The 25,985-nt window shown below is 35.5% G+C and overlaps 1 protein-coding gene across 1 annotated transcript; it reads right to left on the reverse strand.

Annotated features, from left to right (window-relative positions):
* Positions 1–1,464: 1,464 nt before the first annotated feature.
* Positions 1,465–25,852, reverse strand: LOC137385829 (protein Red-like). Its single transcript, XM_068072401.1, has 14 exons — positions 25,752–25,852; positions 22,315–22,469; positions 20,735–20,794; positions 20,438–20,602; positions 19,029–19,223; positions 18,033–18,076; positions 17,506–17,648; positions 16,178–16,304; positions 12,767–12,821; positions 6,540–6,680; positions 4,101–4,248; positions 3,160–3,266; positions 2,805–2,960; positions 1,465–1,879 (listed from the first exon to the last, which is right to left on the reverse strand). The coding sequence occupies exons 2-14, from the start codon at positions 22,467–22,469 to the stop codon at positions 1,720–1,722; spliced, it is 1,656 nt and encodes a 551-aa protein (XP_067928502.1). The 5' UTR covers positions 25,752–25,852; the 3' UTR covers positions 1,465–1,719.
* Positions 25,853–25,985: the final 133 nt, after the last annotated feature.

A 25,985-nucleotide genomic window follows, 5' to 3' on the forward strand; every position in this document is an offset into this window, starting at 1 on the left:
AATTAGTTGTTTTTAATGGTTTTTTAATTGGAAAAAAAGTGTTCTACTTCTAAATTACCGGACCAATTTTGATGAAATATTAGAAATCATACTTATTTATAAAAAAAATTGCAGCGTTTTAGAGCCCTCTAAACTGAAACCAGTCATATAAGGTGCTACATGACAAGGTCAACCAAATACTCTCTTTGCTAACGGTGTAACAGATGCACTACATTTCACCTAGCGAAGCACAAGTCTGGTCTCTCAACTAACTCAAATTTGCTGACAATTTAAAGACCGAGTGTTTGACAGCTTTTGTGATGCCTCCTTAGATACTGCTAGCAATGACTTACCGCCATTCAAATGATAATAATTAAAGGTTTATATGTATTTAGTTAATATATCAGCCGTTTTGAAGGTTTAAAAAGCTATGGAATCAGTCAGTTTTTAAACATGAACGATCATGTACGCCATTGCAGTCCACTATTGCATAGCATTATTGTAAAACTATCGAAACCAGTTTTAAATGTTCAAGTAAAATGGAACGATTATCATTCTCACAGACACCGAGTAAGACTTGCTACCATGTCATGCACTTACCGACTGGCGGAAAACCGCTTTTAATCTTACACGCATCATCTCGCTTGCCTGAACTCTGATCGCAAGATAAGCTGGTCTGAAGACCAGGCATCGGTATTACAGGCTTTCTCTTAGCCTGCAGGGTCCATATAGTGTAACTTACATACTCACAAATGTTAACTAACTGTGACTTCCTAAGCAAAATTTTTACTGTTGAACTAAATTCTTGAGTAGGATTATTGCATTCAATTGTTGCATAAAGCCAGCATAGTTCCACATCTGGAATAAATTGTTTGCTCGTTGAAAAATGTACATCGACATTTAGGAAAAAAAACGTATTATGAGGCAGTAAACGGTATGAACTGGAAACCTATATTTTTGTATTAGCGTTATAAAAATGTTGGGGCACATAATAACCCCTAGACTGCTGTCTGTAACATATTCTCCATAAAGCTTTCTCAGTTAAATTATTGCCAAATGATATGTGAAAAGTCGCAGCAACTCCTTTTTCTGCACCACTATTGGCTGATAGAATTGCAGCCAAATCCAATTATGAACAATTTTAATAAAAGAACCAAACTATTACACAGAAACAACCACAATTCAAATAGTCATCCTTTTTAAAGTCTGGAGTTAACTTTTTACATATGTTATTACAGACATAGTTGCACAGAAAAATTAAAATTATTTACCAACCTTGTCTAAATAAAAAAAACAGAAAAGGAGGTGGAGGACACAATGAAGAGGTTTATATCGCGAACTTGAGCCTGCAAATGAGATTCAGATAGGAACATTGTACCAGCCCCGACTACTTGATAAAATGACAAAAGGAAGGAGCTCGTTAATCAATATTTGACAAGTAAATTCTGTAGTTACGTGTTGAGGAATAAGCAAGATTGGAGCACATTATCAGCAAGCATTTTTATTGAGCGACTTGTTGAGTATATACAATATTTACAACCATAGTAGCGGTCTACCAGTCCACTGAGTTACGGATAAGATCACTCTTTGAACCCAACTACATGTATGCTAAATATGCCTGGGCACAATCAGTTGAAATGCAGCATGAGATGGGAATAGCATATACAATTGACATTAGGCACTGCCATAAGAATTTAGCATATGGTGCAAAGAGTATTTAATATCTGGTGAACTAAGCAGTTAATATTTAGGGCGTTTAGAAGCCGACTCTCCAGATCTTTTTGACATGATGTTCTGGATTTTTTGCCACTCCCTATCGAGAGCGGCCTTTTCATCCTTTGGTCCCGCTCGCCTTGTCTTTCTTCCATCTGACATCTTAACCCCATACTGGAAGGCAGCTCTACAACGATCCAATTCAATAGTTGCTACTTAGGATTATTGCAGGACTCAACAATTAAGAAAATGGTAAGAGAATTGTGTGTCTAATACGGCTAGGATGTCGCGTATAGAAAAAGGATTACATACTTATAAAAAATATGCAAAGCTCTTAACAATCATTAGTGAAAATATTTAGGTGTATGTAAATATGTATTTATTAGAAAATATTCTATGTAAATATTTACTATTGACCAGATCAGACTAACGTAATTCGGCGAATTATGACGCATTTCAGCGACCGAATTAATGCATTTAATGAAAATGATTAAAAGAGAGACGAATTTGTTTTTATTCGAAGTAATGTTGTCATAAAAATAATGTTACATGTGTTAGTGTACCATACGATTACAGCGCTTTAACCGACCTTGAACTACAAAAATAGCCTGATTGTTAATATTTCATTATATGGTTGTATACGAACTATTGCATAACCAGACGTAAAAAGATGAGATGTTGAAATAGGCCGATTGTGCAGAGGTCAAAAACAAAAGAGTCAGCTCCTAATTCAGTTTTAAGACACAAAAAAATGTAGACCAGAAGATGAAAATCTCTAACATACGATAAATAATGTAAGTCATCATCAGTGCTGAACATTCCAAACATTTGTTTGTTCATATCAAAATATCCCACAATTCAGCCTCAATACTGACAAGAAACAGAGTAATACTGAGCTGTGATTCTCATTCATTGAAACAGAAATAAATGCAATCTTTTGCTTTATACTAAAAACAAAAGTTAGACAACCTGAATACTTGATGAAGAATCAGAGAATGGCAGAGGAAGAACAGTTGAGCAACTCAAAGACTACTACTACAGTTACAAGCAAGCATGCGTGAAAGGATGCTAAGTGTTTATATCTTAGGCAGGTGAATTTATCAATGACTTACTTGGGCAAAGCTTCTTTCTTCGACATGTATTCCTGATACTGTTCATCATTCTCAAAGTCCCATCTATTTACTGGTCCCTTCTTGTTGCCCATGTCCATCTTGGTATAGTCGGCCTCTTCATCTGAATCATCTATGGCATCTGCTGCCTCGTCCATTCTACAACATCCACCGCTATGTCTATGACACCACTCCTAACTATGGTATGTATTATAACCTACCTGTCAGCTATGGTATACGCTGTCATATCTATGTTATAACTTCCACCCCTATAACTTTATAACGCAACCATCGATGTCACACTGTACTATAATATACATCTAGCCATTCCAGCATAAACAAACAACCAGAGACATACCCAGGATAACACTCAGCGTAACTGTCAACCTCCGGTTTTTTCTTCCCGGATTTTTTTGAAGATTTTCCATCTTCCTTTGTCTTTTTTGAATCTATTTCATTCCATTTCTACAATAATAATAATGACGTGCAAAAGAATATAAAGCTGACAACCTTCACATCAGCCTTACTCTAATAACAATACTCTAATAACACAAAAAGCCACTAAATAACTGGCAGCACTGAGCGACAGCACCATGGTTAGCAGGAAGTGCATTCTCGTCCAATACTCAGCAAATCAAAACAACATTCCTACAACCTTCATAACACCCACAATTATTAAGTTTCCATAGCGACACAATAATAGCGACAGCGTACTAACATACTTCCATGTGGCACTGCAATACCATCATGGAAACAACCGTGATTCAGTGTCGCTGTTTGAAAGTGAAACACCCATACGAAGCGCTATCTTTGTGCCATGGAAACAGCGTTAGCGATCAGTGGCAATACATTTGTGCGTGCGCATGTCTTGATCCCCTGTTGCTTCATATGGCGTCGGACAGCCATCGCTCTACTATAGCCCCTATGGAAATGTGATCGGCTTTTCAGACCAGCTTAGCGCTTCGGCACTGGTACATCCAGGTGTCGCTACACTATTGATGTATAGAAACTAAGTGAATAGCCATATGTCATCATAACCACTAAAACGCAGGGCCTAGATATACAGAAGACAACAAGGGCATCAGGCTTGTTGTGTTTAAGGCCTGGATGAATTAGTGTGTGTTTTTGTTCAGATCAAAGACATTTGTGAACCCATAGTAAGAACCTGTGATCAGTAAATACCGGCCGGCAATATGATTCATAACTTGCCTAAACTATTTAGACTTTGAGGCACAAGTATCTTAAAGGACCTTTTGTCAACCGGCATACATGTAATTCAGCCTGTTCACAATAGCTTACTTGTTCATACTGTTTGCTCAGTCCTTTGATGAATTGGCTTGTGCTTTCCTTGCGGTCCTTTTCTGTTGTCATATCCATATCAGACCTCTCAACAGGCTTGTCAAAGTATGACCGCTTTCTGTCATTTTTATCATCCCTGTCATCCCTCCTGTTGTGAAGTAAAGGAAGATGCACACACTATTTTATTGGATGTTGCGGAAAAAGGCTGAGATGCCCTTTGTGGGAGGGCTCATCTTTTGCCTTGTTCGCGGTATCATTACGCTGGAGTTATCTACTCATATTATGGTAAGGCTCTACGGAGTGAAGTATAATTGCCTGCGTACACGTTATGATAGTCTTACAAGTAATAAGGTAGACAAGAGATTGAAATGCAATGATGTATTTATACTAATGGGTGACTGTTACCATTTTAGCTTTTAAACTTCATACCATGAGAAGTGTTTTTGTATGGTTCAAATAAATTAGGAAAAAAAACCAATGAGTTCATGGAAGTTTGTGTATAAAAAAAGGTTAATTTTGCAGCAGAAGCTCGTTGTATTCAAAGTTTTGATGGACAATACTGGTACCACTCGACACTGATACAAACGTTAAAATGAGATATCGGACTTTCTTTGTTTGACCGAACGAAGAGAGAATGTAGAGGCAATTCCTACAAACTTAATTTCTGTATTCCAGAGAATACAACTGCCCACGTGAAAATCATCTAGCTTTTACAGATTTACCAAGCCAGGAAATATGTGTGTAACGGCACATTTGAAAATTACCAATTAGAAAAACAGGATGTACATGTAATGGTAAAAAACTAACTTTAAAACACCCCAAAATTAATTTAAATGAATTTAGCTTACTAAGCACATACATGTACTTGAAGCTAAGTTTTAGTATGTGTTTTACGAAACTAAAATCCAATTTTTAAATAAAATTTTATGACTTACCTGTTTTCGAATTCGTTTTCACTATAACCTATTACGAACAACGCTGAACTGAGATAGCGAGAAACGTATATTACTTTTACAAGTTGTGCGAGGGATTTCGGCGAATATCATATTGACATTTTTGTTATTTCGTTGTAATCAGTACACCAACTGCCAAATTTTAATTCTGAGAGAAACTTTTGTTGATATCGTATGACGGAAAACAAATTTGCCCTACGAAGAAAATCATTGTTTCATAGAGTGAAGTGAAAAAATCTTATAACAGGACCACGTAATCCATGGGCGCACTGTGTTAATTAATAAACCAGCGTGCGCAATCGCGAAAAGGATGATCTTCGTGAGTTCAAATCTTCGCATAATTTTCATTACTAGATTCTAATGGCTATAGCTGGACAGACAGCAAACGACAAACTAGCCATCAGTTAGTAAACTGGAACTAAGAACTGTTGAAACTGTTATATCAAGTGTATTCATCTGACGGGTCTGTGCTATGTTCTTGCTGATTATTAATATTAACAATCGAAATGCCCCAAAACTATCCAGGTTTGTTCCATATTATCAATAATAATATAGGGATGAAAATAAATATATTGTACTAGTGAAATGCCCGGGTAGTAAAAAGCAGCTTATAAATAACGAGAGGTAATGTAGTTGCCTGCCACTTGTTATTAGCCGGGCACATTGCCAATGGCTAATTTGAGTAAGCTTACTAATAAGAGCTAATCACTTGCTCTCACGATTGAGCATGCATAAAATTATGCTACTGCTCTCCATAACGTTGCGCCGTAACGGAGAGTGGTAGCATATTTGCACCCATATAACGACATATATCGCCTAATAAATCCATCAAATTCGGGTGGCGTAATTAGTGAGAAATTGGACTGGCGAATAAGAGGGTTCGAGATCAAATGTTCCGCGATACAGACTCTTCATTCTAAGATTTTAATAGCTATAGTTGGACATACACAGACACACAAACTTAGAGAAATATAGATTATTAACAATGTCAGAAGCTTTTATGAACTATTTACACTACAGAATGTTTTCAGCATTTTGAAAAGACAAATTTTGACAGTAATTAATATATCCAATTGGTTATATGCTCACAGAACCAGTAAACACCATCATAAAAATCCTGTAACTAACATTTTTATATCTCTGTATCTAATTTACTTGCCATTTCGACTTTACTGTTTTTAAAAATATACAGACAAAAGAAACATGAATACTGGAGAAAACCTAACATCAAAAGATTTCTCTTTAAGAACTGGTGTCAATAACAGCGAAAATAACAAGAGATTTGACGAACTAAATGTACTAAACATGAATTTTCAGTGCAACTTTATACTTTAACAGAATTTTACCATAGAGTTTGATAAATAAGAGTTTCACAAAAATACGAATGCATTAACTAATCAAAATAACAAGATTTAAATATATCAAATGTATCTCCAATTCTTTTTTATTTCTGTTAATAAATTGTGTAAGAGACATAGCAGCTTACCTATCCCGACCTCTATCATGTCGATCTCTATTGTCACCGCGATGTCTGTCAGAGGGTCTGTGTTTCTCTTCCCGGGCACTCCGGTCCCTTCCCTTATCAGAGGCACCAGTGTTAGCTGCAGTATATTTATCTTCAAATATGCTACAACAAGGTTACAACAGAGAATTAACATAGAATGTCAATCACACAGAATGTTGACATAATAAGATTGCCTCATACAAATGCAGTCCAAACACACCCAGCATATTTCTGACTGATCAGTCATAGCAGTACCAATTCTACTTTCAGATTCTTGGCTGCAGACTTTTATGTGTCTATATCAGGGTTGTGACCATAACAAAAAAACATAACTGTGCCTTGATAAATACTTACTGATGACCAAATGTAAAATGCATTACAGTTGCGGCAAATTTTTGCCTAGATATCTATGTAGTTGTATTAGCAGTGCAATAGCAAGCATGTCACAGCCATGCAGTGTGCATGAATTGATGGATTTCCTGTAATGCGTCATAGAAATAAATGCGCAGTAGATCACAGCGGGCGATTCGCGGTAAGAACACAGTTACAGTAGCAGTAAATGTTTATTGAGCATTAAAATGTAATACACTGCAAAATTACTGCGCACTGCACTGAGATACACAGTGAAGTTCTAATGCGTCATAAGCCTAGTTTATATACCGACAGCCACAACTTTGTATGTGAAAAGACTTTCTCATCTCCTTTATAGAAACCATGGCCACCAGAGGAGTGCGTTCACTAAGTGACACCTTGTACAAAATGATAAAACTATTTTAGCAGGTCTACTAGAAAGTCTTTCCTTCAACATTAAACATTGTTGTAACATAATAGCTGTTAGATACTTATTTTTATAACAAATGTTTTGTTCTATTACATGAAGCTGCATAATCACCATTGTAAAATAAATACGTGGGAAACTCCTTTTACGCATGCCATCTACGAAGCAGTAAAAAACTAGATTAAAAGGATACTGCCCAAAGTACTACACAGCATGATAATATACCACCATAGGAATTGATTTTATAATAACAACACCTTCTTCAACCCACGTCAAATAAACCACGCAAACATTTACAGAGCACAAAGCCATATTCAGCGAGCCTTTATTATTTTTCCGATTTTCACAAACCACTTTTCAAAGTGCACTGTTAACGCTTGCGGCTATGAAAGTCGATACTATTTCAATAACTTGAAGAACGACACCTGTGAGGTCACGAGTGCTCATACAGCTAGCAGCAGTTGCTGCCAGTGTGAATTTGAATGAAATACAATACTGGTAGCAGCGCCATACTTCACCAACAAGTCACAGTTTTCAGAGAATCACAGAACAGCAATGGCGAGCCAGTCTTGCTAGCCGATACATGAGATAAACAAATACATTCTCCCACAACCCTTCCTAATACATTCTCCCTTCAAACCCTTCCTAAATATTATAAAAGCTAAAGGTAATCTACTGACATACACATACAGTCAAACATGGATAACTCGCCCACGGATACCTCAAACACATGGTTAATTCGAACGGTTTCTTTGGTCCGTTCCCACGTAATGATAAATTGCTATAGATAACTCGAACTCAACACTGTTAACTCGAACTGTTTTTTGCCCAACGGCTACCGAAACGGTTGTTATCGCTTTAGAAAATCACTTTATTCCAAGCCATAGAGGTAAACCTCAAATTTTCGTAATTCATAAGCGTCGTTATTACCACCATCGGCAAAATATTTTTGTCAACGACTTTTCTAAAGGTTTGGTGAAATTTGATTTATACCAAACATCCGCTTAGCAATCGCCCTTCGGAAGCAAGGTAAAGTGAGGTAATCTTTGCATAAACTTCAAAAAAAATCGGCAAAATTGATCGTGGGTAAAACGCTCAAAAGAAAAAGATGTCTTTTCTTTTGAGCATTTCAACAACGATCAAGTTTTGCCAATCTACTATATAAACGGCAATCGTTGTGTATCTGTCTGTCCGCTTTATAGAGTACCGTACTTTTCCGACTATTAGCCACTACTTTTATATAAGGGCGTGTCTATTCTGTGGTTTTTAACCGCTCTAACCTCTATTATAATACGTAACCTGCTATTCATCGTAGGGATGGACGATAAATACTGATATGCTAATAGTATGAGTTGTCTTCTCGATATATTGAGTCACCGATAACTCCCAAATATGAGCAGTATAAATAAATTATATGGCGGTCTTTTTTTTCGATTCGATCGTTAGTTAGTAATCTTTTATTTTGCTGATAACAAAATAACAAAAAGCCTCTATTTGCAGGCATATTATCCAATAAAACGGAAACTGTAGAAGAATCCTGAATGCAAGATAGTAGTGAACAATTCATATTTAGTTTGAGATTATTTGTGTAAAAGTTAAAAGAAAATTTACATGAGAGGATGACTTCAAATAAGTAATGCAGGATAGCTTATACAAAGATAAATTGATTGATATGTACTATATACAAGGGTTCAGGGCTGAAGAATAGATCCTCTATGAGTATTGATTGTGGCAAGATTGTAACAGATTCGATCGTACGAAGCAAACTTAATTAATATGAGTAAGTAGTAAAATTAAATTAGTAGTAAATATTAGTAGTGAATTAAATAAAATTTACTACTCTTTAAATAAATTAATGAGTAGTAAATTACATCTAATTAATATTTACTGCCAACGTGTACCGGGAAGGTCATGTGAACATTTGTTTCTTGCAACCACTAGAAAAACGCTGTTCTCTATCTACTATATAAACGGCAATCGTTGTCTGTCTGTTTAATTGAGTGTCCGCCTTATAGAGCGGTCTTTCCTTTTATCGTCGTACGAATTTCGGTCGTACGAAGCGAACTGAATTAATATGTGTAGTAACAGTAAATAAATTATAGAGCGGTCTTTCTTTTTCCATTCGGTCGAACGAAACCAACTGAACTAATATGAATACTAAATATCGTAACTTCGTAATATGGACTATTAGCCGCTACTTTTCTCTGACGATTTGAGCCAAGCGGCTTATATAAAGGTGTGGCGATTCTGTTGTTTTTCTTTCACCGCTCGGGCGCATTAACCGAAATCCCCGGTTAGCACGCTTTTTAAACAGCAAATTTTCTGCCGTGTTAAAAAGCGCCTTCCTGAGTTCTGCGGCCTATACAAAGGTGTCTATACAGCTATACAAATGTACTATTTATTAAATAAAATAAATTAACGAGTAGTTATTTACATGCAATTAATATTTACTGCCAACGTGTACCGAGAAGGTCACGTAAACGTTTGTTTCTTGGAGCCACTAGAAAAACGCATTTCTCACCTACTAAATTTCCACATCAAAAAGGTAAGTGTTTCTTATACGATGTTGTATTGTATATGAATTGCCACATCTCCACTACTTAATAACGTTGGATTTGCCGCTGTTCGTGATAGTGGGTCATGTTCATTTCCTTCGGCAGCCGAGTTACTAATTTTTTTCCAGCTACGAGTAGGCCTAATGTAACTTACTATTACAGAACTTTCACGAGTACTCCGAGGGTTGCGATACGCTATTGTGAAAAGAAAGAGTGCAGCTGCTATCGACTTACTGTCACCCTGCATCAGCCATGACCAGCTATACGTCGCCTGCTCAAAAGTAGGCACACGCCGAAAACTGTTTCTTCATACGCCCGACAGAAAAACCAAAAATGTTGTCTATCCGCAAGTGTTGCGTTGAACTAAGGGAGAGAGAGGGGGGGGAGAGAAAGGGAGAGAGGGGGGGGGGAGAGAAAGGGAGAGAGAGGAGGGGGGAGAAAGGGAGAGAGAGAGGGAGAGGGGGGAGAGAGGGAGAGAGAGAAGGGGAGAGAGAGGGAGAGAGCGAGGAGGAGAGGGGGAGAGAGAGAGGAAGAGAGAGGGACGAGAGAGGGAGAGAGAAAGGGGGGAGAGAGGGAAAGAGAGAGGGAGAGAAGGGGAGAGAGAGGGAGAGCGAGGAGGAGAGGGGGGAGAGAGAGAGGGAGAGAAAGAGGGAGAGAGAGGGGGAGAGAGGGGGAAGGAGGAGGGAGAGAGAGGGGAGAGAGAGAGGGGAGAGACGGAGAGAAGGAGAGAGGCAGATGTAACTGCATATTTGGAGTTGTTTTACAGTATGAAATCCAACTCTCAATAAACCTTATGCTGCCCGTGAATCTGTTACTGTAGGCGGGTAATGCAGCTAGTGTCAATCTAAAAACGTCCTGGCAATTACATCACCTCAAACAACAAACCAATCTCAAGTGATAGAAAAATCTCTATACTTTTTGATAAAAACGTTTTAAACTTTACATTAGAAGGATTTAATTTGAAACAAGCCATTTGTGCTTTTGATTTATATTATAGTTTATATATGTACATGTATCTACTAATAAATAAGTAAATACATGGACTTGTGACAGTGCTCTGATAACTTGAACGCTCTAATAATTCGAACACTTTCGCTCGGTCCCGTGAAGTTCGAGTTATTCATGTTTGACTGTATATGCTTCCCAAACCCACTAAAAAAAAGACAAATTACACTGCTTTTTTCGTTCTAATGCTGTCCAAAACACAATTACTGACAGTATCATCATGATTGTTGCTGCGCGAATAAAATAGGCTTAACCTTGAACTTGCTAAGTTAACATATGTATAGTTCAATTTAACAAATATGCATATTAAAAGTTCATAAATACCATATTTTGCCACAAACTCAATTTACTTCACAAACTGTGTGGAAATCTAACCATTATCTAACCAGAATAGCAGGGATACTGTTGTAAACTTACAAAAGGGATTAAATGCTAATTGACTTTGGTCTAACAAGCATAATGATTGCTGTAAAATTTCAACAAAACTGTATTATATGCACTGAAAATGTGAGTTATAGATTTTTTATCATACCATTAAAGCTAGAGTTCACAATAAGTATTTAATGAACTAATTGTGAACAAAATCTTTTAAAGTCAGATTTCCAAGGTACTATAATAGTCATGAGTAAGTAAGACTCCTACAAAGCAAAATCCTTCTGAAACGTTTTGTTTCCGTTACATGCTGGTATCAGAAACATATCAAGTTAGACTTGCTTTACGACAAACACAAGTGATCAATAAAGCAGGTAAATAAATGTACTTTTGCTTACACAGAAACTGGTCATACACCTATGTGAACTTGAGCTATAGTGTTTGTTGCAGTAACCAATCAGAATGAAGAGAAGCACCTAATAAGCCCTATGTCATTTCACAAGGCGGAAGAACGGCGCAATGTGTTGGACAGAATTATAGAAAGCTATAACAAACGAAAACACCGGCAGCTGATGACCTAGTGGAATAAAAAAGAAGATAAGCATAAAGCTTGTCAGTAACGTGTTAAATGAGGAGATGAATTGACACAAAACCCACTGGAACCTTCTGGAAAACCCACTGGAACCTAAATTTTCTAAACTAAAACAAATGTTTTGTGAAACACACTGGGGGTATTAAACACAAATGAAATTCTTTGTACTTGACATTTACAGGGTCAATTTTTCTTTGAAATTTGCAACATGGATTGATACTTTTTAGAATTCATTTTTACTAATCTCACTTGAAAAATATTTTTGGTGTATCTGAGTTTCGTTTAAAAGCATATTCTCACACGAAATGCTCGGCAACCACAACGAATGAGAAGGGGAAAATTTCATGTAATCCTAATACACAGACATTTGCTAACGTCTACTGCTGCCATCTGCAGCAATATCAATGCTGACGAATCTGCTCAATAGTGTTTTAAGTGTGCTTTTGCCTTTGGATGTTTAAGAATTCTACAACCATAGAGATATTAGATATTCCACAACCATAAAGATATTAATAATTCCACAAACATTGAGATATTAATAATTCCACAACCATAAAGATATTAATAATTACACAACCATAAAGATATGAATAACTCCACAACCATAGAGATATTAATAATTCCACAACCATAGAGATATTAATAACTCCACAACCATAGAGATATTAATAATCACACAACCATAGAGATATTAATAATCACACAACCATAGAGATATTAATAATTCCACAACCATAGAGATATTAATAACTCCACAACCATAGAGATATTAATAATCACACAACCATAGAGATATTAATAATTCCACAATCATAGAGATACTAAGAATTCCACAACCAAAGAGATACTAAGAATTCCACAGCCATAGAGATATCAATAATTACACAACCACCACAAAGATACTCACTCAATATCATCCTTTGGTTTCATCAACTCCTTTGTTGCAGCCTCATTTGCTTTTTCTAAAAAAGAAAACATTCCAAACTTTAACGATATAGGCTATGATTTGGTAAGTAAATATACAACCGTGTACAAATTAGTTTCTTTGCTTGCCCGCTGTTTTGTTGTATTTTTGCAAACATAAATATATGCATTCACAAAAATATTCAAATCGACAATATCCACTGTTCCATAGCCAAAGGGTTCGCCTGCAGTATTGTTCTGTCTATTTGCTTTGTTCCATCTTTAATTCATTTTAGGTCAACAAGAAAGTCTCTGTTCATCCATAAATTTCCTTAAAGGCTGACTTGCAACAAAATTCACATTACAGTTATTTGATATGAAAAGATTCACCATGTCTTACTCTGTTGTGTTGTAGGTACCAAATATGTGGGAATGTGATTACAAGCTCTTAAAAGCTCAAAACGAACAGAAAATCGCAGCCACACGAGACCGCCATAGTTTGGATTCTCTTTCCAAAACGGCTCATATGTGACGTAGTTGTGAAAGATGGTTTCTGTTTACACTTTCTTGCGACCTTATTCGTCAAAATATTTTCACAAATATACTTCACGCATTCAATAAAATCATGTCTATTGTTCTTACGCGTCTGTTTTATCGTCATTGAAATTCTGTCACTTTTAGCAGTGATATCTTGTAACTTACCGTAAAAATTCGCTTAGTTTTTTAGCCTTAGCTTGAAGGAGTACATATCATTGTCTGATAATCATGACGAGCCTGTTGGTCACTTGTGATAATCGGAAAGTGCTGCAGAAATTATTTGCTACGTATTGGGTCACATGATCAGATTACGACTTGCCGATTAGATCAAACCGAAACAAAACTGTAAAGTAGCGAGCATCTGTATTTGATACGGGGTCTTCGGTAAAACCCGAAGTGTTTGTAATAAACTAGTGCTGCGATAAGTTTTACATTGAGCTTTTTTTTGGCCTTTCAATTCACGTGAGAACATCACGTGACAAGACGATAACCAAATTTCATGGCTACGTCATCGAAATAAAGAGATTCCAATCTACGACGGCTTTTCGTTTTTGAGCTTTTAAAAGCTTGTAATCACATTTCCACATATTTGGCACCTACAACACAACAGAGTAAGACATGGTGAATCTTTTGATACCAAATAACTGTGATGTGAATTTTGTTACAAGTCAACCTTTAATGTACACAGTTGTCTAATCAGGCGTATTATTGGCATCAAACATTAAAAATAGACACAGCCTTCGAGTTTTTAGATAAGTACACTTCACAATTTCGAAAGCATCCAAATAATACCAGACTAACAAAACTGTACGCGCATACTACACAATAAGAAGACAACTCCTGAAAGAACAGGTGAACAGCTAATCCTATACAGGAAATTCTTTTACATACAATTTAAATACAATTTATTCTGAGATCTGCTGTGTATGTCCAAACTGTTGTATGTTAAATTACCATAAAATACACTGTCTTCATTCCTTAACCAGCTACCATCAACTCTTTAATAAATAATAATTTAATAATAATAAATAACGCAGGTAACAACTCATAGTATCAAAACGAATGAATTATTTAAAATGTCAAAAAACTAAATTAGATGTAAACAAACTAGAGAAGTAATAAGAAACGATCAATGAAAAAGATTTGTATTTCTACTCTATTATTTTTTGAATCCTTTGCACCTTATTGGCTAATGCTGCTAGCGTTATTAACTCTTTGCATACTGGAGAGTTGCTGGAAGCATTGCACCAAAATTATAGTGCCAGCTAATATAAATGGAAACTTTGACACCTATGCCAGACAATTTTATTGTCCCATTTGAAATTGCACAGGTGTGATTGGAAAACCATGATTTTATCATCTAAATAATCATATATGAATCAGTCTGATTTCATATTCAGTAAAACTTTGACTAGTGCAGCCTGATAATAAAACACCAGCCTGTGTGTAGTGGGCACCTCACAGAGCCCTCTGATAACAAGTCCTACTGAGTTGAAATTTTGTCTGACCTTCCGCTACGCTTAGGAAGATACATAGACCTTGGACCAGCATACGTATAGCCTATAGAAGTTGTGTACTCATTGAATTTTCTTTTCAATTTACAGTTTGGTTAAATTTTTACCTACAACGAGGACAGCTCTGCTAATGGTATGCTTCATAAAATGAAAATAACTAAGCAAAAGCTTATTATCTTGAGTTAGAAAACCATATCTTATTTTGTAAGCGAAGTGAATATGGTAACCTGATTGATTTCAAATAATTGTTGAGATCTCTACATTTATTCTATATAAAATTTAAAACTAAACAGCAGTAAAAGCAAAATAATTTCCTTAACAAAAACAAACTTTCCAAAATGCAGGTAATATACTAATTATTCACATAAAATGTCTGGTTGAATTTTTTTTCAACCAGAATTGCAACTTTTTTTCATTAAACATAATATTGAATCACTCAAACTGAAACCAGACACAGCCACTGTATTGTATTTTAGACACAGCCCCTGTATTGTATTTTAGACACAGCCCCTGTATTGTATTTTAGACACAGCCCCTGTATTGTATTTTAGACACAGCCCCTGTATTGTATTTTAGACACAGCCACTGTATTGTATTTTAGACACAGCCCCTGTATTGTATTTTAGACACAGCCACTGTATTGTATTTTAGACACAGCCCCTGTATTGTATTTTAGACACAGCCACTGTATTGTATTTTAGACACAGCCACTGTATTGTATTTTAGACACAGCCACTGTATTGTATTTTAGACACAGCCACTGTATTGTATTTTAGACACAGCCCCTGTATTGTATTTTAGACACAGCCACTGTATTGTATTTTAGACACAGCCACTGTATTGTAGTTTAGACACAGCCCCTGTATTGTATTTTAGACACAGCCCCTGTATTGTATTTTAGACACAGCCACTGTATTTTCAGCTAATGTATTCTTAAAACTCAACTTATAATAAGAGAAAACATTCGATGAAGTTAGCACTGGAAAGATTAAAATTGGAAATGTCAAAGCTAAGCAAATCAACTATGATCCATATAGGGCTGTGTGGCATCTGCTCTTAATTTCTCCAGCCACTACCATAAATCATATCAAAATAACAGCTTTTTTAAACTTCAAATTTTTTTATAACGTTAGAACTCAGTAAACTCAACAGTGATAAAATATATACCACTAAATTGAGATCATCAATAACATGCATAAAAAAACTCAAATATGGAGTTGTCAAAACTTGACGAATCATAGTTATAATTTTTGGCAAATGATACAATACACACATACAAACTAGTTGGCTAACAAAATCAAAATTAAAAAAGATTCTGTGAAAAGAAAACACGAGAAGGGTACGCAATAGGAAGAAGGTGTTACCTTTCTCTTTCCTTTTCTTCTTATCCCTTCGGCCCTGCCGCAAGTATGAGAGTATCTGAGTGAGTTTATTGATAACGATATCATTGGTGGTGAGAGTTGCTGTCTCAGGTGCTGCCGGGCAGTCAGCCTACAAGAGGGAACATATGATATGCTATAGACTTGAAACTGAAATATAGAAATAATCACCTTAATCTACTAGGGTGCATATGCTGAACACTTTTAGTTCACCTTAAACATAAAATGCAATCATCTTGAGGTATTTTGTTCATAATAAAATTTAGATGTTACGTTTTAAGATATTTGTAAAAGTGTAAAAACCAGAATTGATAGTAACAAGTGAAACCAGACTCATAGAATCATCGTAGAAGTGTCCAAGCTGCTTCTCAGGCAATATAATCATCAATTATAAAAGCGGTATACAAAAATCCAAAGTTTAACATAAAATTCAAGATTTTTAAATGGTTTGAAAATGTAAACACTGTTGAATTAGTACACTCATGATCATCATCAAGAATCGTATAAATTATATATATATATATAGGCATTAAATCATGTGATCATGAAGCAGAAAAAGTGATATACATAGCCCAAAACCACAAAACAATTTCAAGGAAACTATTCCAGTTTAACTGTCATTGTAAATACTACAGCATCCCCTCACTTTCTGAGATAAGCGAAAATTTGTGAAATAAAAACTAAAAACTAATAGTCAGTTTTTTTTTAATTGTAAACACTTTCCTCTTTTTTATGTTCATTAGACTATTTTGAGAGTCGAGGGTGTTTAAGAGGCCTGATAAAGGATGTCACAAGCACTTTGCACTTTAAACTTTTGCGCTTGATGAAAAGTAACAAGATAAACAGTGAACTACGGCCACTGCTATCCCGACGATGTTCCTGGAGGGATCTCACCGGGCCAGAGCAGAAGAGAGATATATAGTATTTTAGTTTTTATATATTTCGAATTTCTAAAGACTTTTGAATGAATAATTTTTATCGCATGAAGTACTGAAGCCACAAACGCTTTTCTGTAAAGTAGCGAGGGATTACTGTATAATCACAGTTCATTCAGCAGACAACTCCCTTTATAAAGACAGAAAATGTAATGAGAATCTCCAAATCATGAGCAGACAAATCTAACATACGCAGGTATAGCAAATCATTTATCATCATGTAAGTTAGGGTTCTATATAATATTCAGTGATTATACATGATTTTCTTACACAAAGTCCACATTGAACCCAAATTTTTAATTGCAATATCAAATACAAAAGAAGCAAACAACATCAAATAGTACAACTTTGCTACCAGAGCATGAAGCGTATAGCGACCTTTGACCTAATCGCTGTTGTAGGAATATCACTTTCAGGGAAATCGTCTTCAAGATCAACAACATAAGCCATCCTGCCTGGTACAAACATGTCATTCTTTTGTGGGAGCTTGTTCTTGAAGAGTACTTTGTACACACTCTTTGCTGTCAAGACAGCATGAGAAATTTAAAACAGTTGTTCGAGTGGTTTAAAACCTAGCTTCTTACAAATCTCTGATTAAGTCATTCAATGCTTTAACTACAAAAAACCTTAAAAAATAATCTGCCGCAAAATATCTGAAAATTACCTACTGCTACTTTTCTTTTATGAACTTGGCAACACTTGTCGTCATGAAACAATAGAAGAACACCAATCTATATAACAAGCACTTGTTAGTTGAGCGAACTAGCGAGTTAACCACCCTAAACTTTGAATTTAAGGAATAATTTTATACAATAAAGTGACCAATGACCTGAAGGTTTCCATTTGCGGCTGAATCAAAACAATAATATAATTTCTAAAGTTTATAACAAGAGCATATAACTCACCGAGTCTACCACTCAGTTCTGCCTCCTCTCCTTCCTCTTCATCCCTAGACACAGAAAGAATATTACTTCTTGAAACAAACTCTTGACAACAGAGTTGCCACCGACATCTCACAGTTTTTATAATCAAACCAAAAACAATGCGAAACAAATTATTTCAAGAGCTGATACCTCTCCATCATGATATACAAACTTACCAAGCATCAACCATTAAACATACACAATTCAGTCTCGAAGTGTGAAATTAAGCCAGTCCGATATTCACTTTATTCGATGATATGTTTATATGTTGATGTAACCATTCATTAAAAGGATACATTATATTTCATTCATTTCTTTTCATAGTAATTACATATCATAATTAAAATAAGTTTATTTTACAAAACTATGGAACTAAATGCAAAATATTAAATTTTAAATTTGAGAATAAATAAATAAACCTTCTGAGTTAAAGATAAACAAATTGAGGTGCAGCTTTGCTGATACAAGAAAGGGACGGTGCATAGGTGGAGGTTGCAGTACGGATAGAAAGCTAATATAAATACAACTATAATAACGACTATGACCGATACTACGACTATAATTCTTGTTTATATTATATTTGATATCTATTACATTTTATCTTCAGCTCAGCCTCGCAACTGCCACTTGTTTTATACTTTCTTTGCTTCACAAATACTTTTACTCTCTTCCTCATTATAACTACTATACTATCTTAAAATATTTTAGTTAAATTTTTATGCGAATCGTAGCAAAATTACAGCATATTTACACGCAAACGCAAGACCTACGCATAAAAAGGAACTTTACGAGTGATACTCTAGATTAGGTCCTCAATGCAGCTTTTTTAACAATTAAAAAAATTAACTTCACAGGCAACTTTTCATATTTAAATTTATGCTATTGAACCCCTTGCTAATGAGTCACCATAAGGACCAGCCATACAAGACATCAACAAAAACTAAACAATATAATGGAAAAACATTTAATCAAACATACAGCTCGACATCCTCCGGGTTCTCTATTACCGCTTCAAGATCTTCATCATGAGTCTCCTTGCTCGTTATCTCAGCCCTGACCTTGTCGAGCAGAGCATAGTCGAGGCCTTTAACCAAGTGAGTGTGCTCCATGTCTCCTCCCAAAAACTTTGATTCCTCGATAATCTTCTTCCTCTTCTCCGCCTGTGTTGTACCACTAAGATGAGACATGAGAGAACAGTAAACCAACGCAGAATATGAGCTCAGAATTCAGACTTGAATGAAGCAGAAAACCAAACTTGTCAATCAAAATGATTGCCCAATAGAATTGTGCTCGAAAATGTTTTGATAGAATAATTGATTAAGACATTATATTAATTTTTGATCCTCTATTTTCAAATACTAAGTAGAAAGAGAAAACCTTTTGTTTTGCCACTTTAACATGACAATAAACAATAGCTTATTGTATTTGAGTAGCTAGACGTAACCAGTGAGATAGTGGTAGCTGACCTATCTACATAGAATAGACCTAATAGTCCTAAAATAATTTAGTAGTCCCGAAATAGAGTTTGCAAGTTTAGTTTCAGCCTTCATATATATAAATCTTCATTTTACAACAGAGAGAATAAATCATTTTATTTATAGTATTTTACGACAGATAAATTTTTTGCTTTGACCATGACTAAATAGTTTTATGCTTGATGTATTGTATATGCATTCAAATACCTCTGATCCTCACTGTCATTCTCTCCACAAAAATGGTATCAACTGTTACAGCAAAGTATTCATATGTGGTTAAACGAAATAAAACATTCTATTTTTTGGATGCTAGGCTGTTCTAACATCAAAGATATAATGATTTTAGAATAGCCTAGCTTATAATAATCCAATATAACCTCAGTATGATATCGTTCACTCATATAAGGATGGACAGCCTAGCTTATAATAATCCAATCTAACCTCAGTATGATATCGTTCACTCATATAAGGATGGACAGCCTAGCTTATAATAATCCAATATAACCTCAGTATGATATCGTTCACTCATATAAGGATGGACAGGATAAACCTAGCAAATGAAGGAGCTAGTAAGACATGGCACTTGTTGGGTGAGCTAGATAAGTGTTAATAGTCAAAAATCATTAAACTGGTCTGGGCTGTCATACATTTCAATTATACATACAGTAAATCAGGTCATTTGGAAAACATGCTTTTCATCAATATACAGTAAATTTAATCAAGGATAAATTTCTGTAAGAGTTGCTATCATCAAAAACTAATAGTAACATATTTCATGACAAAAAAAGTTGCCAGAGCACTAATGAACACATGTACATGTAAATACATTAGCTAATAGTGGAAACAGAGCTGACTACTTACACACCACAGTCAAATGATAGCCTGCAAAGCTTGTTACTTATTTCTACTCACACTTTCACTTCAGGGGCAACGGCCCTGTAGTCCGCAGTAGTACTAATGTCTTGCGTTGGATCTTCATTTGCTTTTCCTTCTCGCCTCTCCTTTGCCCTGTCTCTGTATTTACTGTCTAATTCTTTTTTCTTCTCGTCTTCCAGTTTCTTCAGCTTTGCGTAATAACTGTCAATACATCAATGCAGAGAAGTTAGGGACACCTGCCAACAAGTTGATGAACTCAATCATCGCATTCAATTGTTAAACCGAACCTGGAAAGTTACAAAACTTGGTAACAGGTTGTGATAAGCTACATACAGCTTTCTTTTTTTCCTCTCATCCGCGGTAGACTTTTGACCTTCTTCTTCGTTCGTTGAACTAAAAACAAAATTATCATGAGTAAAATTCTAAAATAACACAACAGTAATTTGACATTGCATTAACAATACAAAATAGCTTCATATTGAATGAAAATGCTGTGGGAAGCTGGATACAGTCTAAAAAAATAGCTAGCTGACATGTTACAGTTGTTCTCTAGGAGGTTTTTGTATTTATAAATGAATTAAAATTCCAAAAAGGCATTTTTGATTTAAACACTCCTGGTCCTACACAGCTAATAGGTAACTATGAATATACTTTGAACTAAATATACTTCTGATCTTGGAATGTAACTTTAAAATGTGAAAATTCTCTGCAAACAGACACTTCTGCACCAATTTGTTTACACGCCACTCTGTAATGCTAAATTAATAAATCCCATTCTGTTATTGTGTGTATGTCTGTCAGTCTGTGTAAACACTGTACGCTTCCACATTTTTAGGCCGATTTTATCCAAACTCTACGTGCGTACGCTCCATACATACCGCCAAATTGCAGAAAATATTTGGTCTCAAATCTCTGTCTGGTTGTGAGAACCAGCACCTCAAACGCGAATTTGTGGGCTATCTGATTACTAAAGCCTAGTTTCCATATGACAGCGCAAGGCGCGCAACAAGGCGCACGACGTCGTGCGTAGGCCAGCTGTGATATGGAAACGTATCTCTTAGATCCTTGCGTACGCTGATCGCAAGGATCCAACAGAATGGATCCTTGGGATGGGTGCGTGCGATGATGTATCCCACAATACACCGCTAGACCTTTTCAACTTATCCCACAATTCAAACGGAGGGCTGTGGCTCCGAAGAAATCGGTCTCCCGTACGAAAGAGTAAGCCTGGTTTTCATATGACAGCGCAATTTCGCAACGGAGGGCTGTTTTTTCCGAAGAAATATGTCTCTCATATGAAAAAGTAAGGAAATTATCCACCCTGTCCAATGCAAGCATGGCGCCTACGCGCGATATGGAAACACTGCATCGCGGCCCAAGAAATGCATTGCGCACGATCACTGGGCCGCGCACGATCATTGCACTGTCATATAGAAACCAGGCTTAAATATGCTGATTACTAAAATGATGCTAAACACAAGAGCAGTGCCAGCAAAATTATAATAAAAATTCTTAGACAGGTGATGAGGAACAAATCAAGAATATCACAAAGTTATTTAAAGAGAGCTGAAATACAGTGAACATTTTTATAGCTGTGCAAGCATAAAAAATATCAACACTGTATCTGTCTAGGCCTGAATTAGCTGATCATACGGTGCTGCAGGATCTGCAGCAATAATCAACTAGAAAAAAATGAGTACATTTAAAAAAAATTATTTTCCTAATAGCTGACCATAATTACTAAAAGATTTACTCTGATAAACAGACTAATTATAGTAATAAAGTTCAGTAATAAAGTGAATCAGCAATATGTTCTTCCTGTCCCCAATCCTTATACAGAATCTCCCTTTTCCAAAACAAATACAAAGAGGAAAAGTTGCTATATGACTGTGATTGCATTAACTAAAGCCCACCTCTGTTTTTGGTAGACACGAGCATTCTGAGCTGGTCCTCCAACTCGTGGAGTCATCATCAGCTTTCTAAAATCTTCATTAGTCAGCGGCTGAGTTTCATCTTGTGATGTTTGCTGAGTGTAGCTTGTAGGGGGAAGAGGATTGGAAAACTCCATCTAAATTCAGTGAGTGCCAAATGAATTACTCATTATTATTACTCATCCTCATCTTGTTTGGGTATGACCATAACTGCTATGAATGCCAGGTTCTGTATTTGTATAAATTTACTAAACAAACGCGCAAAAATGAGTTATTCATCCTAGTTTTGCATAGCCTTTCTTTATTAAAACTGTTATGGTGACTTTTTAATGCACATTTTTCCCTATCAGCACTCACAATGAAGAAAATATAAATAGAATAGATTTTTTGAAATTTTTAGGTTTGTCAAAAGTCCAATTATTGTTTTTATTTTTAATGTGTTTTACACATTTTATCACAACTAGTAAATTTTATATATATTCGCTATACATTATGTATGCACATATATAATGGAGAACAACATTCAAAAACGCTCTCTTCACCCAAAGTCCCAGTCAGAATTAACATCAGCCAATAACGCTTTTGTAAACCTACATCAATATCAATATTTGATTTTTAGTTAGATAACTTCTACATGTCCTTTTTAGAACTATGTATATTTAAAATTTTTTACAGTTTGCCAGTTCTTCGTCTAAAACATATTTGCTTGAAATTTTATGAGCATAGCACCAGTATGTTTAATCATTCCATTCTAGCTAATTAAAACAGTTTTGAAAAATATTTATAGCCAAGACTTCACAACTTCTAATAACTTAAAATGAAATATTAGGATGAAACTCCAGTTGTTCTCACCGATGTTGACACTTTTTCGAGATCAAGTAGACATAATACTTCTAAATTGAGTAACTGGGCTAAGAGTTTTTCAATTCAGGAATTAGCATGGCAGTAAGAAGATTTTTAGACTTACACATAAAATCTTTTGGTAGATTTAAAAAAAGTTTTAAAGAGATGACTTTCAGCTTTTATTCAAGTAAAACCAATAGCAGATATGGGTTACAAAATCTGGCACATGCTTGAGTATAACCTAGCTCCATCAAATAGGATTAAGACTAGCATTCCAAGTTGTACTTTTACCATATTCTTTGCTGATTACCTTGTATTTACAAGTGACTATCTTCTTTTATCAAACTAAACCCACCTTTCCACGACAACAATTACAATAATGTATTTCTTGCATTACATATCATATGCAGAATTTTAAAAGGACATGATACTACTGATGTAATACTTAATTTCATATGGGTATGGGTAAATGTACATATGGGTACCATAAAACAAACAATAACAAACAACAGTCGAAAATTTATCATATATACAGAATCATATGTGATTAAAATGGGTAAATCATAACAAACTGCTCTGCAGGCACAATTCAAAAAATCTGTGTCCACTATTTTAAATATATCAAAGTGAAGACCCAGCAGATGCCTTTTCATTAGTACCAAATCTCAGCTTCCTCAATTCACTTGGGTAAGAATTAATCAGCCAACCCGTCACCTATTTAAGGTCCATTTACAACTTTTTAAACTGATTAAAAGCTATTAGCACGACCACAGGTGTCCTTTAGCGGAGATATTGCCGAAGCCGAGACCGGGCCGTAGTCTACACACACAAAAAACAACAAAGGTCCACGTAGTTCTGAGCAAAAACAAAAGTATCCATCCAAATATCTCACCAATCCGATGAGCAGCACACACAAAAACTAAACCAATCGACAGCGCCACCCATCATGTCAAAATATTCCAAGTTTCAAGTCATGTCTTGCACAACTCACCTTATGGTTTGTCAAAACTTGTCCCAAAGTCCTTATTAATTTGAGACTGTGTAATATCCGTTTTAGAAATGGTCGCCGCTAGCCTAACCTAACGTTCTGATTCAACATCTTAGTAACTATCGGGGCATTGCTGAGTTCTCCCAATCTTTTTGAGTCCCTCTTAAGTTTTGTTTACAATAGCGTTAATCCGATTTTGATTGGTTCTTGCATGCTTAAGAAAGATTAAAAAAGATCAGGAGCACTCAGCAATGCCCCGATAGTTACTAAGATGTTGAATCAGAACGTTAGGCTAGGCTAGCGGCAACCATTTCTAAAACGGATATTGGACAGTCTCAAGTTAATAGGGACTTTGGGACAAGTTTTGACAAACCATAAGGTGAGTTGTGCAAGACATGACTTGAAACTTGGAATATTTTGACATGATGGGTGGCGCTGTCGATTGGTTTAGTTTTTGTGTGTGCTGCTCATCGGATTGGTGAGATATTTTGATGGATACTTTTGTTTTTGCTCAGAACTACGTGGACCTTTGTTGTTTTATGTGTGTGTAGACCACGGCCCGGTCTCGGCTTCAGCAATATCCCCGCTAAAGGACACCTGTGAGCACGACAATCAGAAACTTTATTAATCGTAACTATAGGAACTACGTACTAGCCAGTTTGTAGAACAGACCTTTTTAAATAGGTAACCAAAAGAATGAGTTTTCTTTTATAAAACCTACAACACATTTTTAGAAAATAAAGCATATATAGTTATATTCCAAAATATGTCACTGAATGAATACCTACAAAAATCTTCTTGTTGCTATACACAAAGTAGCCATGAGGTAAAGCAGGGCGACGAGGCTGAGAAAAAACATTATAAAACTAAAAAAGTTGTGCAAATGAGTTCCAAAGTGAACTCTCCACAAGGGTCTAATTACCTATGTGATTACCCTTCACGGGTTACAATAAATCAACAAGCTATGGCTATTTAATTTAAATAAATGACAGCACAAATCTGTCTAACTTTTTTAATTTATTTTTTAGACAAGTGACTTGTATGAATTACTGTGCTACTTTGCTTTTGCTTAGAGTTTGTCGATTATTTAGTGCCAATGACTCATGCTAGTGATTCTTGCATCTGATATTAATGTATCAGACTGGAAGATGTTGTTGGTTTGACAACAAAAAACTCCATTGTTAGGCTATGCCAAAGACATTCAAACAGTGTGAGCACTTTCCATTAGCTTTCATTTAATTGCTCTGAATTATATATACTTAATAATAACAACCGAATAAAACTTAGAGTAAGCTGGAGCAGCTTGAGCATAGCGAATGCCTACATTCACTGCCTGTTAGCATGTCTAAACCAGCCAAACTTAATTGATAAAAAAGCAGAACAGATGAGCACAAAGAGACTGAATAGATGAAAGCGAGTGAATGTACTTGAGACGACTAAATATTCTTAGCCTGCAAACCAGACACCAGTTTGAATACATGAATAAGAGTTATACCAAAGAACCACCAAGGTATTATCAAAATTAACAAAGTGAATACAAAATTACTATAATAATAGATTAGTTCAAAATATTTCGATTTAATCATACCTCAAATATCACTAGCAGTTTACGCCAACAAAGTTATTATAAAAAAAAACTTTCATTGATCTCATACAGATTTTGGAGTTTCGCTTCAATTCTACAGAAACGGAAACAAGCATGAGCATCCGCTTGGATTTTTTTTCTTACACAAATTTCTAAAAACTGTTGCTAAATTTTTGTGAAAATTTAAAAATTATTTTTTAAACAAAACAAAATTATTTGCATAAATACACTTGTAAA

Source organism: Watersipora subatra, chromosome 1 (assembly GCF_963576615.1).
Source record: "Watersipora subatra chromosome 1, tzWatSuba1.1, whole genome shotgun sequence".
In the NCBI taxonomy this organism is placed as follows: domain Eukaryota; kingdom Metazoa; phylum Bryozoa; class Gymnolaemata; order Cheilostomatida; family Watersiporidae; genus Watersipora; species Watersipora subatra.

Coding starts and splice junctions, on each gene's coding strand:
- LOC137385829 (XM_068072401.1), bottom strand. CDS start 22,469: ATGGAGTTTTCCAATCCTCTTCCCCCTACAAGCTACACTCAGCAAACA. Junction 20,795..22,314: donor CGTGTCTACCAAAAACAGAG/GTGGGCTTTAGT, acceptor TTTTGTTTTTAG/TTCAACGAACGAAGAAGAAG. Junction 2,961..3,159: donor TACGCTGAGTGTTATCCTGG/GTATGTCTCTGG, acceptor TGGATGTTGTAG/AATGGACGAGGCAGCAGATG.